Source organism: Orcinus orca, chromosome 13, assembly GCF_937001465.1.
Source record: "Orcinus orca chromosome 13, mOrcOrc1.1, whole genome shotgun sequence".
Classification (NCBI taxonomy): domain Eukaryota; kingdom Metazoa; phylum Chordata; class Mammalia; order Artiodactyla; family Delphinidae; genus Orcinus; species Orcinus orca.
In genome coordinates, this window is record NC_064571.1 from 85,064,699 (window position 1) to 85,077,555 (window position 12,857).

The 12,857-nt window shown below is 46.2% G+C and overlaps 1 protein-coding gene across 1 annotated transcript; it reads left to right on the plus strand.

Moving 5' to 3' along the window:
• The first annotated feature begins 10 nt into the window (after window positions 1–10).
• Window positions 11–12,544, plus strand: ITGB1BP1 (integrin subunit beta 1 binding protein 1). The gene is made up of 7 exons (XM_004274900.4): window positions 11–156; window positions 4,816–4,920; window positions 7,330–7,408; window positions 8,700–8,836; window positions 10,974–11,066; window positions 11,623–11,772; window positions 12,258–12,544. Exons 2-7 carry the CDS (start codon window positions 4,849–4,851, stop codon window positions 12,327–12,329), a joined length of 603 nt encoding a protein of 200 aa, XP_004274948.1. The 5' UTR covers window positions 11–156; window positions 4,816–4,848; the 3' UTR covers window positions 12,330–12,544.
• The last annotated feature ends 313 nt before the right edge of the window (window positions 12,545–12,857 follow it).

The window sequence follows — 12,857 nt, forward strand, 5'->3', positions numbered from 1 at the left end:
GTCAGGGCTGCGCCTGCGCGAGGCTTTGGAGGCGAGGCCCGGCGGGCGGTGCCACGGGCCTCGAAAAGCGGGCGCTGGCTTTTGATACGGAGTGGCTGCCGCGGCTCGGGCTGCCTAGGCTGTGGGTGTCTGACCCCGACCGCAGTCGGCGTTGAGGTGAGAGCCCGGCCCTCGCCGCGCTTGGGCTGAGCCTGGCCGGGAACGCGGGTCCCGAGGGCGGCTCCGGTGGGGAGGCTTGCGGCGGGGCGGATGGGTGGGGCCGCGGGGGCCACGGTCTCCACCGGGACCCGCCTTCCCTGGGTGGGGGACCCAGGCCCCGAGGCGGCGCGGGGCCGGCGGCGGGAGCCGAGGAGCGGGCCCGGGCCTGCGGGAGGAGGCAGTGCCCCGGTGCCGATTCCTGTCTGGGGTGGAACTGCAGCTCCGGTGACGACGGGTGTGGCGTGTGGCGTGTGTCTGGGTCCGGTCGGAAGGGTGATGGAGTGAGAGCATCCGCGGGGCTGCTCCCCACGTTCCTCATGTCATGGTCTGATTTGAGGGGCGATGGAGAGCGTTCACTTTTTGTGCGGGATCCTGTTGGTTCCTCCACGCGTCGTGGTTGTTTCCCCGCAGCACGGGTCCGGGGTTGCGTCTGTTTTGTTTACTGTCACCGGCACGTGGCAGGCGCTCCCGACAGGAGCTGGGCGGGGTCTGGAAAGAGCTTTGGAGCCAACTCTACCAAGGTTCCAAACTTGGCCCCATGGTGGCCTTGGGCAAGCTGCTTCATCAACTTTGCACTTTGGCTGCCTCATTGGAAAGGGGCTGTAATACTGCAACCTTGCTGGTCAGTGGAGAGGGTCAGAGGTATACGCAGATGGCATAAGGGTGTGTGTGTATGTGAGTGTATAAAACATATCACCTGGCACTGGGTGGCAGATGGTAGGTGCTCAGGACGTGGGAGTTGTCATCTGGATGTTATCTCACAAGAAGGTTCTCCGGTTCATTAAGCATGGCCTCTGCCAGGCTGTAGCAGGCATCGGATATACAGAGCTGACCTAGCCCTGGTCTTTGATGAGCTCACAGTTCTGAGTGAGATAGTTACAAGTAGACAGTAGCTAACTAATGCTGAGATCAGGGTATAAACTCAAGCTGTGGAAGACCCATCCCATCGCCCAACCTGAGGCTTTCTAGAAGAGAAGCCTGAACTGAGTCTTGGAAGGTGACTGGTTAGCCAAATAAATAGAAGGTGGAAGAGCATTCTAAGCAGAGGGAATGGCAGGAGCAAAGTGTGGAAACAGGGAGCTGAGTGCATGCTGAGAACCGCAAGCCAGTTTGCATGCATTCCTTACAGATTAATTGAGTGTGAAACTGGTTGTGGACGATGAGACTAGGGGTCCACACGAGCCCGGTCGTGGAGGACCTTGCGTGTCCTGGCAAAGAGCCTGACTTCAGTCTCTAACTTTGAGGAGGCAACAAAAGATTTGAAGCAGGTTAAATGGCATCTGACTTGAGTTTTAAAGAAATCATTTCAGCTGGAGCTTGATGACAGAATTGAAGCGGCAAGGAGTCCAGCTGGGACTGATACCGACCAGGGTTCTTGGCCTCCCCAATCAGTAGAAATGGATAAGAGGCCAGTCCAGAATTCAGGCAGGGCCTGACTGGGGCTCCTGCAGCTGCAGGAGGGGAGCGAAAACAAGTAACAGGTTCCCTTGCTCGCTCCTCCCCGCCAAAAGGGGCCAGAGCGGTGGGAGGCGGGCGAGCTCGGTGGGAGGCGGGCGAGCTCGTTCCTTACATGGGGTGAGGGTAGGGGTGTGTCCAGGGGTCGGGCGGAGGGGCGGCTGAGGTGTTTTGCCCACCCCCTGGCGGTGTTGAGCGCAGGGGGCACGCGCAGGACCCTGCTTTGGCTCTCTGCTCTTCAGAAGTGGTAGTTGGGGTTTTTTTGGTCTTTTTGTGTTTTGTTGTCCAGAATTTGCCCCAACTGCACGTGCATGCACACAGTTATTTTTAGTTCCTTTATAGTTTCTTTGTATCTGTTACTCGAGAAGACGTTTGTCCACTTGCAATCACTGCAGCAAAGTGTCCCAGGTCCCAGTCTGTCTCAGGACAAGGTCCCTCACCCTTGAAATATCTCCTGATGGCTTGTGAATTCCTTACATTGTATTCCAGACTTTGTGCATTTTTATGGGTTAAGGGTCCATTGCTTTCATCACATAATGAAAAAGTGTTTCTGTATAGCCATAGTCTAGGATGATGCAGGCCCTGTTTAGAGACATGGATGAGGGAACTCTTCAGGTGGGATAATCAGTGCATCTTGGACTTGGCTGGATGTGAGGGCTGGAGGACAGAGAGGAGTCGGTGATTTCCTGGTTTCTACCAGAAATAATAGAATTTATTGAAAGGGAGAGGAGAGGGGCAGCTGTGGAGGGGAAGAGGATGGGCTCTGCTTTAGGCCTTTTGGCCTTTGATGAGTCTGTGGAACACCCAAGTGACAGTATCTTTGGTCTCATTTTTATGCACGAATAATTTAGAGACAAGAATGACTTGCTTAATTAAGAACATGCATCAAAATAGTGGCAGATATCAAAGGTTTTTGTAAATGCATTTCCCCTTCAGCTCCTAGATTGATGATGGAAAGAAAGTCTTAAGGAGTTGCAAAGCCCTTATTAAGTAGTGATTTTCGAATCGTTCTAGTATTCCAGGGATTTGAAGAGATGCTTCAGGATTTCATAACAATACTATCAAATTTTAAAAAATAATATTTAAAATTGTTATTTATATATATATATATATAGTACTTATATATACTTAAAATCTAATGTGCTTAAATATGCTATACACTGACCTTCTAGCCCATCAATTATGGTATGTTATGCTGCCAGGTTAACCCAGTTCTGTGCACACCTTGAGGCCCTCTTGCCTTCTCTTTCTAACTGAGAAGTATCCTGTGATGGCAGGGCTATCGTTTGCAACGAATTATCCACGGAAGCCTTCTAAGTAGGCCCCCTCTTTTTACTCTTGTCCTGTGCAACTAGTTCCCTACCCAGCAGCCAGTCATCTTTCTAAAACAGAAATCTGATCGTATCACCTGAGTGCTTTTTTAAAACCCTCTGAGTCTTCCTGTGAAACCCAGAACAAAACCCCAGCTTTCGCTGTGGCCTGCAAGGTCTCCTGTGGCTCTTTCCCTCCTGTCACTCTCCCTCCTCCTCCTATTCTTAGTCATATTGGCCTCTCACCGGTCTGTGCGTCAGAGGACGTCCACTCTCGGAGCTTCTCCTCCACTTTCACGGCTGCCCCCTACTTCCCTCAGGGCTTAACTCTCACTTCCTTAGAACATCTTTTTCTGTCTAAAATCGTCCCCCCTTCCTTTGATCACTGTCTCCTTAAGTTGCTTTAGTTCCCCTCGTAGCAATTATTGTTTCCAAATAATGTGTTTTATATTTGGTTTTCCTGTTGGTCTGTCTACTCCCTCTAAAAATGAGCTCCCTGAGGTCAGGGGCTCTTTCTGTCTTATTCACTGGTGTATCCCCAGCACCTGGTAGGTGCTCACTGGCTTCTCAGGAACGAATGAATGAATCACATGTTCTCGTTACTCCACAAATGAAGCAGAAATATAGAAATAAGTTGGCTGATGGGGCTGATTAAAAAGCTTGGGCTCAGGAGTCGAGTTTTGGGTCAGTGGCCTAAGGTCAGATGCTAGTGAGTGGATTTGGCGGGGGTGGCCCTCCAGATTCAATGGGAGAAACTGTGTGTTGGAGAGGGGCATGCATTGACCACCCCGTGATTTACTCATTCTTTTCCTTCATCAGGTCCCTTGTTTTTCTGACAAGAATTCACCATGTCGGAATGAAAGGACGCTATCTGTGCAGACTGCTGTCTGTTGAACGTTTGAAGACGATAAGATAGTGTTCGATTCTGTAGTGAGCAGGTTCCCTTGTTCCCTCTGTAGAACCAACCTTTAGGAAACATTTGTTAGGTTCTTGTATTCATAAATCCTCCTGAAAGATGGGTCACAGTTCCCTTGTCTACAGAATGCAGATTCTAACCTGTCTTCTGTAAGCCCCCTGATGGGGGGCCTAGAGCTCCAGCAGAGACCCTCAGAGAACATCTGTGTCACCAGGTTGCTGTGAGGATAAATTGAGACAGTGTGTTTGGAAGTACTTGAACTATGAAACATTATGCAGGCTAGTTCGTAATTTTCCAAGTATAATATGTGCTCCTATGAAATGTGCAAGGAGAAATCGAAAATTTTAAAAAAGAGATACATAAGCCTGAGTCTGGGAAGCTTAAGGTCACCTCCTTCCCTGGCCTTACTGGAACGAGATGAGAGGTAGCACCTGGCAAGGTTTTCATGTCAGCCTTTACTTAAAGATAGTTGGAGACTTTAAGAAAAATGCACATTTCCGAGATGTGTCAGCGCCTTCAGTTCTTAGCCCTGCCATTCACAGAACAGGAACCGGAGACAGTGATGTGGTTGATAAACTGATATGTCACATATTTTACTAACGTCTTGACTTGGTTAAAGAGAAGGCAGGCACTTGAATATATTGAGAACTAGATGTTACTTCTGAACAGTGCTTTTCACACCTCCAGAGATGCCAAGAAGGTTCCTACCTTTTCGGTTTATTGGGTTAGAATCTTGTGATTCAAAAAGAGAATAAGAATGAAAAAGAATAATACCCACATTTTGTGGTCAACGGAAAATATTTATGTTTCAAGTAAAAGGAATATGCCGTGGAACTGGGAGGAATTGATGGTTTTTATTTATTTTTATTCCTATTACGTGTAAAGGGATTTAAAGTTGCTTTTCTCAATGTACCTAACCAACGCTTGTTCTTCCAGGGGGCGTGCCTCTGGATCGAGCTATGGTGGAAGATGTTTCGGAAAGGGAAGAAGCGACACAGCAGTAGCAGCTCCCAGAGTAGTGAAATCAGTACTAAGAGCAAGGTAGGGGTGATGGCGTGGAGGCCGCAGTCGTTAAGTGGTGAGAATTTTGTTTCTTCTAACCGATGCTGCGTGAAGGGTACTAACCCCGGCAGACCTGCTGGTGTTCTTCAAACTAGAGGTTTTTCACGTTCATTTTTTTGCACTCGACACGCATTGTGTGCTTGATTTAATTTTATTTTGTTTTGGTAGATTTTCTGGAGTTCTTAACTCCGCTAACCTAGAGGGATCGGGACTTCCGAATGGTCTCATTGAAACGCTGATTTTTAAATTGTTTATATGACAGGAATTGCAGGCACTCAGGGAGCTGGATGTCTTGAATTCTAGGGCTTGAGGTGTGTGTGCAAATTGTAATTCTGTTTAGTCATGGTGAGTTAGTTGGATAGTGAGGCAAATGCCCTGGTGTGAGTGTGCGGGACCCTTCGAGTCCCAAGTCCTGGTCCACTGGGTCTGCTAGACTAGGACTAGAGAGCCTTTTTAAGTCATTCTCCACCCTTGTGAGCTCTCGGTGTCCAGTGCCAGGACTGGGTGAGGCAGGAGAGGAGCCCTCGGCCCACACGCACGGGTGCCCACCTCCGGGGCGCCTCTCACCAGCCTGTGGGCAGCACCCTGGGTGACGACGGCCACGCCCAGGGACGGACACACGCACCACTGCCCTTCGGGAGTTTCCAGCAGGCAAGGGCAGCGGTGTTGTCACTGAGCTGTCAGCACATAGCCAAAAGCACCAAAACCTGACCTTTTAGCAGTCCTGTGCAGTCTTAAATGGGAAAACTGACCGTTTTCCTGTCAGGTTTCGGAACTCCTGCAGCTAGCTGAGACCCACCCCGCTGTTACCTAAGAGTGAGGACCTCAGCCTGGGAATCAGGCCCAGCTTCCTGTTTTCTAGATCAGAAAGTGGATAGAGGGAGACGTACTGACCTGCGGCTCGCAGAGTAGGACCAGAGCGCGGTTTCTGATTCCTGAAGGACCTGCTGCCCCGGGCAGGTGGCGGAGGCAGGGCCAGAGAGGTGCAGGAGGGCCGTGGGCCCGGAGGGAGGTCTTACCCCGAAGTGATGGCGAGCCTCGTGCGGTTCCTAAGCAGGGTGCTGGGACTCAGATTTGTGTTCCAGGATGATGTAAGCTTCTGCCGTTACGATTCGGAACCTCAGAAAACTAGGCCAGTTTCTCCCTTCCTGTTCTTCTGTTCTGAGGGTTGTTAGGTTCTGACAACCTGGTTGCTTTTCCCGTGCGGAGGGGTAATTTGAAGCACAGAACCTCACTCTGTCACACGCTTCCCAGAAGCCAGCCTGACTTCGTAACGGCATCTTAATTCCAACTCCCCTTCCGTCACCCTTTGAGTAGTTAGGTTTTTTCCCGATTTGTCAGAACCACACATGATGTTGAACTTCCGTGTGCATACGGCTCTGCTCGTAGTTTACATTCCAAGAAGTGCTGTTATTAAGAAAGGGAAGCAGTAAGGCTTGATACATTTTTGCATTCACCTTGATTCACTTCTTAAACATCGAAAATTTTGAGTGTACTTTTAAAATTTAATTTTGATTTGAAGTGTAAATAAGTGATTTTTTTTCTTTTTTGGCCGAGCTGTGCAGCTTGTGGGATCTTAGTACCCTGACCAGGGATTGAATCTGGGCCCCGTCACTGAGAGTGCCAAGTTCAAATCACTGGACCACCGGAGAATTCCCAATAAGTGATTTGTTTAATCAGAAGTTTTTACTGTTATTTCTAAAAAATGAGAGTATGATGCTGTAGAACAAACTGTATTAACATGTATGATTCATTAAATTTTGCTTAACAGGTTTGTTGGTTTTTCTTTGTAATTCACATTGCAGTTATGCTCTGGTCCACCAGTCGGCCTGTGTTTACCTGTTGTAGGCCAGGTAGTAGCTGGAGTCATTGCAGATGCTGGGGTGAGAATTAGGAGACGTAGATTAGAGATCTAGGGTATTTACTAGATGTAACCTTGGGTAAATCACTTCACCTCTCTGTGTCTCTCTGCTCATTTACTAAACAGGATAATATTAACTCCCTGCCTGCTTTCTGCACAGGGTTCTTTTGGGGTTCTTTGGAAATATTACAAAAGCAAGGTGTAGGTTTTCACATATGACATAAATATCAGGTATCTTATAAGGAGATACAGGTAGTGGCTCTCATTTAAACTGGGAGTGTTGACCTCACGTTTATCCAATATTGTGTGATGGCAAGAGCAGTTGGGACTGTCTTCTTTTTTGGAAGTTTGCTAAGGAATTTGTCTTTAGAAAAATCTGTCACAGTCGATCTACCTGAATAATTGACCTGATTTTATATGTGTTAATTCAACTATAATAAGTCATTTGAACGTTTGGTAGAGAACTTGAGAGAAGATAATGCTTCTAATTGCGTTTACAGTTTTTCTCTTGTTTTGTTATTTCTCAGTCTGTAGACTCCAGCCTGGGGGGGCTCTCGCGATCCAGCACCGTGGCGAGCCTCGATACCGATTCCACCAAGAGCTCAGGTACGGAGGGCGGATCATTTTGGCGAAGGCTGCTAACTGATGCTTGTGCAGTTCTGCCAGAGTAGCACAGGGAGTCCTTGAGTATTTGGGGTTTTCTTCCTCTGCTCTGCCAGAAATGGTCCAAGATCTGGTGGAACGCGGGTTGGGGTGGCAGGTAGGTGGTGAAAGCCGCTGCCTTGGAGGAAACTGCTCTTAATGGTCGTGGAGCAAAAACTTGTGGAGAACTTCGTGGTGACAGTTTAGAAGTGTCAAAATAGCTTTGTAAGAAATGGGCTGGCCGATTGTGAATTATTTTGGAATTACATTCTTCGTGGGGTAAGACAACGTCCTGCTGATTTAAAAAAGTTAACATCAGGAGCATGTGGTAACGAGGGGGGCATCTGTCACAGGCCCTTGAAAACATTTATGCAGCCCCCCAAAAGGAGCAGCTCTTCAGAAATCAAAAGGTGGTTTTTGACCCACCTGCTAGCCGGTGTCTAATTGGAAACCTACTACATTCATTTTCTTGTATAAAATCCTTCCCCTTTTCCTTTCGGGATCATAGGCGACTCTATCCATAAAAGGTGGTAGGAGTGGGAGAGAAGATGTAAAAGGGAGTATAGTAGCATAAGGTCTATTGTCTTTACTTCCAGATGCTTTAAAACATTAAAAATGTGGGCATCTTTTTATTACATAAACATAATCTAAAAGTGACCACAGGGTATTCCTTTACTATTGCAGACGTTGTAAAATCCTTTGTGGTACTTTTGTACTGGCTGGATTTTACGGCATACACAGTTCTTCACCTATTACCATCTGTTTTGTAAGGGACTTCCTGTCTGGCATTATTCCATCTACATTGAAAAAAAATTTTTCTGGTCTTTTCTGACTGAATGGGAGAGGTAGATCAGGTTTCCTGAATCAGGAAAGAAAGCTAAAAGTGAAAGGTAAAAAGGGAGAAGAAACCAAAAAAAAATTAAATGTCATATGCATTACAAAGGTACTCAATCATTGTCAAATTGACAATTTAGTTTTCTTCTTTTTGAAGAAGAAATGAAGCATAGTAATAATTTATTCCTTTTGAGATTTTTATATATTTAGTACATTGTGAGTCACTGAGGAAAAGGTTAGTGAAATTTTTAATTATTTCCCATGACATCAAAAAGTTTGCATTTAAAATTTTTAAATTTTTATTAAAGGTTAACTTCTGATGACACTGTCTATTTCCTGCCTGGGGAGAGGTTGAGGATACCCTGTAATGCAACTATTTCTTTTGAAGTCTTACTCTTACAATTTTTCTTTTCACCTTTAGGACAAAGCAACAGTAATTCAGACACCTGTGCAGAATTTCGAATAAAATACGTTGGTGCCATTGAGAAACTGAAACTCTCCGAGGGAAAAAGTCTCGAAGGGCCACTAGACCTGATAAATTATATAGATGTCGCCCAGGTAAAAAAAAAAGTTCAATTTTCTCAGATTCCAGAGTGAACTCATGGCTTTGGAGAAAGACAACACTCTTCCAGGTCTCCTCACTGCTTCTGAAGCCGCGCTTTTATCACTGTTAGTTGTTACTGAGCGCTGGCGTCAGAGGAGGTACAGGGCACCTTGGATACCGAGTCGAAGAGGATCACAGGGACACAGTCCCTTCCTTCACACAGTGCTTTTCACTTTTTCTGGGGCTGACTGAAAAAGTCCCCTTGTTTAAATGGGGAGCCGAGGGCTTCCCTGGTGGCACAGTGGTTGAGAGTCCGCCTGCCGATGCAGGGGACATGGGTTCGTGCCCCGGTCCGGGAAGATCCCACATGCCGCGGAGAGGCTGGGCCCATGAGCCATGGCCGCTGAGCCTGCGCGTCCGGAGCCTGTGCTCCGCAATGGGAGAGGCCACAACAGTGAGAGGCCCGCGCACCACACACAAAAAATATAATAATAAAAAAATGGGGAGCCGAGTACGGTGGCTGGGTACACACCACAAGCTTATCTCTAGAAGTCTGGCAAGTCTTACTGTATCTCCGTTGAACTAGGTTCAGCTCTGAATAATCTAATTCATAGTGGTGTTGACCTACCATATCTATTTATTCATACCCTGTTTCCAACAAGAACTGAGGTAAGTTTCAAAAATATATCCTGGTCAAGAAGATAAAAAAATAAATCACCACGAAGGAAAATTTAATGTGAACATTAAGACAAATCAAGGTGTGAGGTTTGCGCCTAAAGTATTGTAAGGTCCATACCCTTGCCAGAGTTGGGAGTGGATGAGCCAGAAGACTTAATACTGTCAACAGTTAGTAACTTGCTTCCCAAGTTTCTAGAAGATGGAATTGCTTGTCTTTGTGTTCATTAACAAAGGGATATTACTGCAATGCAAAGAGTCCCTTTTCAATTTATAGCGTGCTGGTTACTATTAAGAGTATATAGTCTCTTAACTCATGGAGATGGGATCCTTAAATATACTGTTTCATATCCTCATGAAAGTGAAGGAAGTCTCCGGTGTCTCAGGGGAAATCAGCTGATCTAATCTGCCATTTAACAGACAACTGTTGGTAGTCTGGGCAAACACAATTATCCCAGCCTTTAGTTTGAAATATAAAGTCATTCCAACGTGCAAGCAACAACTAATCTAAGTAAAGTATTCTACTGAAAGATTGCTAATAATGTTTTCTTCCAAAAGTACACTAGGCTTTTCATTCTGACAAGGACTGCTCAATTTCTCACATCACTGTAGAAATGGGGCTTATCAGAATTCCATTATTGACGATAGCGTTGCTATTAGCCCATCTGTTGATTCTTGGAATTGATTTAACCTGCTGTGAGAAATGATTGGCAGGAGTTTACTCTTGCGTGTGAGGACCCAAGAATTAAGGTAGGTGGACATGGCTCGTTCACCATGATCTCTTTAGCGCAGGCAAATGGTTCCACAGAAACACTGACCGAAGGGAATATCTACTGATTGCCAGCAACATCATATTTATTTTAGAGAAGGCAAGTTAGGCTACTTAACAGATAAAACTGGACCATCTGCTAGGGAAACCATCAGGCATCGTGTGCTGTTTTACTTGCTCTGAATAGCTCAAAATACTGATATTTTTGAGAGCCGAGTAACCATTCTTCAAGCAGCGTTTACTTGTCCAAAGCCCTGGGGCGCTGGGAATACCAGACATACCCAACACCCGGCTAAGATGTAAAGCGGCTGAGAAGAATGGCTCTTGCTGCATGTTACCTGTCACTTAATGTGCTGACATGAGTATAAACTTTGAGTAAAGGGCCTTCATTTTTCTAATGTTTCTAATGTAAGTATTTATTTAAGCCTCGCTGGGATCTGTGAGGAGTATCAGTTTGTACCTGGGGTTAACAGTAAGCATGGGGTACGTGGATCTGAGTTTTGGTCAAATTTGCAGACTGTAAAACAGGTCGGGGGGATATTTCTTCTGCCTCTTTGGAGAGAAATTCCTGCTGGGCTGTTGTATGCCCCACATTCTTTAAAGGGTTTGGGTTTATGATGGCCAGATGCTAAAATTGACCAATCAGAATTAGGAATGAAACATAATTTTTTAAAATGTATATTATGTAATTTATTTTTACTTTAAAGCAAGATGGAAAGTTGCCTTTTGTTCCTCTGGAGGAAGAATTTATTATGGGAGTTTCCAAGTATGGCATAAAAGTATCCACGTCAGATCAGTATGTAAGTAATTTAATTAAGGGGGAAAATGTGTTTTAGGTGTTGGGGAGTTCAGGCCGGGAAGGGCCCTCTTGCAGTTAGGTCTGCTTCTGTTTGCAGAGTGGTTGGCTTGTAAACATTTCTGGCACCTGGCCTTAAAAGTGACCAATTTCCTAGGGTAAATGAATAGGGGCTTTTGCTTCTGTGTGTGTAGGGCCCAAGCCAATCCCCTCCCCTCCCCTCCCCCAGCTGGTCCCCTAATGCATTTTCAGCTTAGGACCCCATGCCGATTCAGAGCAGGCATCAGCTTGGAAGCTGGGCATAGAGGACGGGATCGTGAACTTAGATCATCTCACTCCATCTTCCTAGAACTTAAGTAGGAAGGTATGATCCTAAAGGCAAATTGGCCCATAACTGAGCCAATAACTGGGTGAAAAATCTGTGAAACTACCTTCTGCCCGATCCGTGGATGGATATGCTCAGTTTAAAACCTCATGATAAATTCTGCACAGGAAAATGCATTTTAAGAATGGAGAAGCATGTAAAATAGCACGGTCTTTCTTCTCCCTGATTCCTGCAGGATGTTTTGCATCGGCATGCTCTATATTTAATCATCCGGATGGTGTGTTATGATGATGGTCTGGGGGCAGGAAAAAGCTTATTGGCTCTGAAGACCACAGATGCGAGCAACGAAGAATACAACCTGTGGGTTTACCAGTGCCACAGCCTGGTGAGGTTTTCAGTCTCCTTGGTTATTAGTCTAATAATTCATCAAACAAAGTGGCAAAACCAGAGACTGTTTAGTCTTTTCAAAGGCTGAAGAGATGCTCTCTGCCATGTGCCTAGCAAACACCTGGCATAACAGGAGAAATGAGGATATCAATCAGGCCCCAGGTCAGCCGGGCCAGACCTCCTGCAGGTTGTTAGTTAGGCCAGCAGATGTAAAGCTGGTGAGGGAAAGCGGTGTGTCCTCCAGGGCAGAGCCACGCCTTTCCATACCTTGTTCTGACTCGTGAGGGTCCCTCCCGAAGGCCACGGGGTCCTGTGTTACCGCGTGCACTTCCTGAGGGGCGGAGGAACACGGTGACCCAGGCAGGCCGTGGCTGGGGCTTTCCAAAACTGGTGATGTGTACGTTTAGGAGAGGCGTTAGGAGGGTCGTGTTTACTTTGGGAAGCGATTTATGAACTCTTACTGTATCTTTTCACTTAACGTAGGAACAAGCACAAGCAATCTGCAAAGTTTTATCCACTGCATTTGACTCTGTGTTGACATCTGAGAAACCCTGAATTCTGCAGTCAAGGGGAAGCAGACTTCACGTGCAAGTTCCGCTGTTTTCTCAATAGTTCTGTTTTCACTCTGCGGTGGTGTTGAACTATTCTGGAAACATGAGCGATCCTTGGCTCTGGATTTTCTGAAGAAACGCAATGTATAAAATACCAGTCGTTTGTTTTTCTATTAAAATGTATCTTATTTAACAGTGAGTTAACGCTCAGTGAAGTTACCTACCTACTGGGACTAAAAAAGCAACGTCATTTGTCGCTTTTAAACACAAATAAGCTTAATAACCTTTACGTGTCGCAGAAGTGCCCTCGGTGATGAATGAACATGGCGAACTTTCTGAGGACGACCAAGGCCGTCTATCCTGCAGCACCGGCAGGTGACACTGCCAACTCAAGTCACAAAGAGGAAAACTTTAAAAGTGTACTGTCAGGATGACATGCTGGTAACCCGCAATAATCATCTTCAGGGTAATTAGAAGTAATAAAACCTTCAAAGATTACTGCTCACGTTAAAAGTCACACACTGTAAAGAAT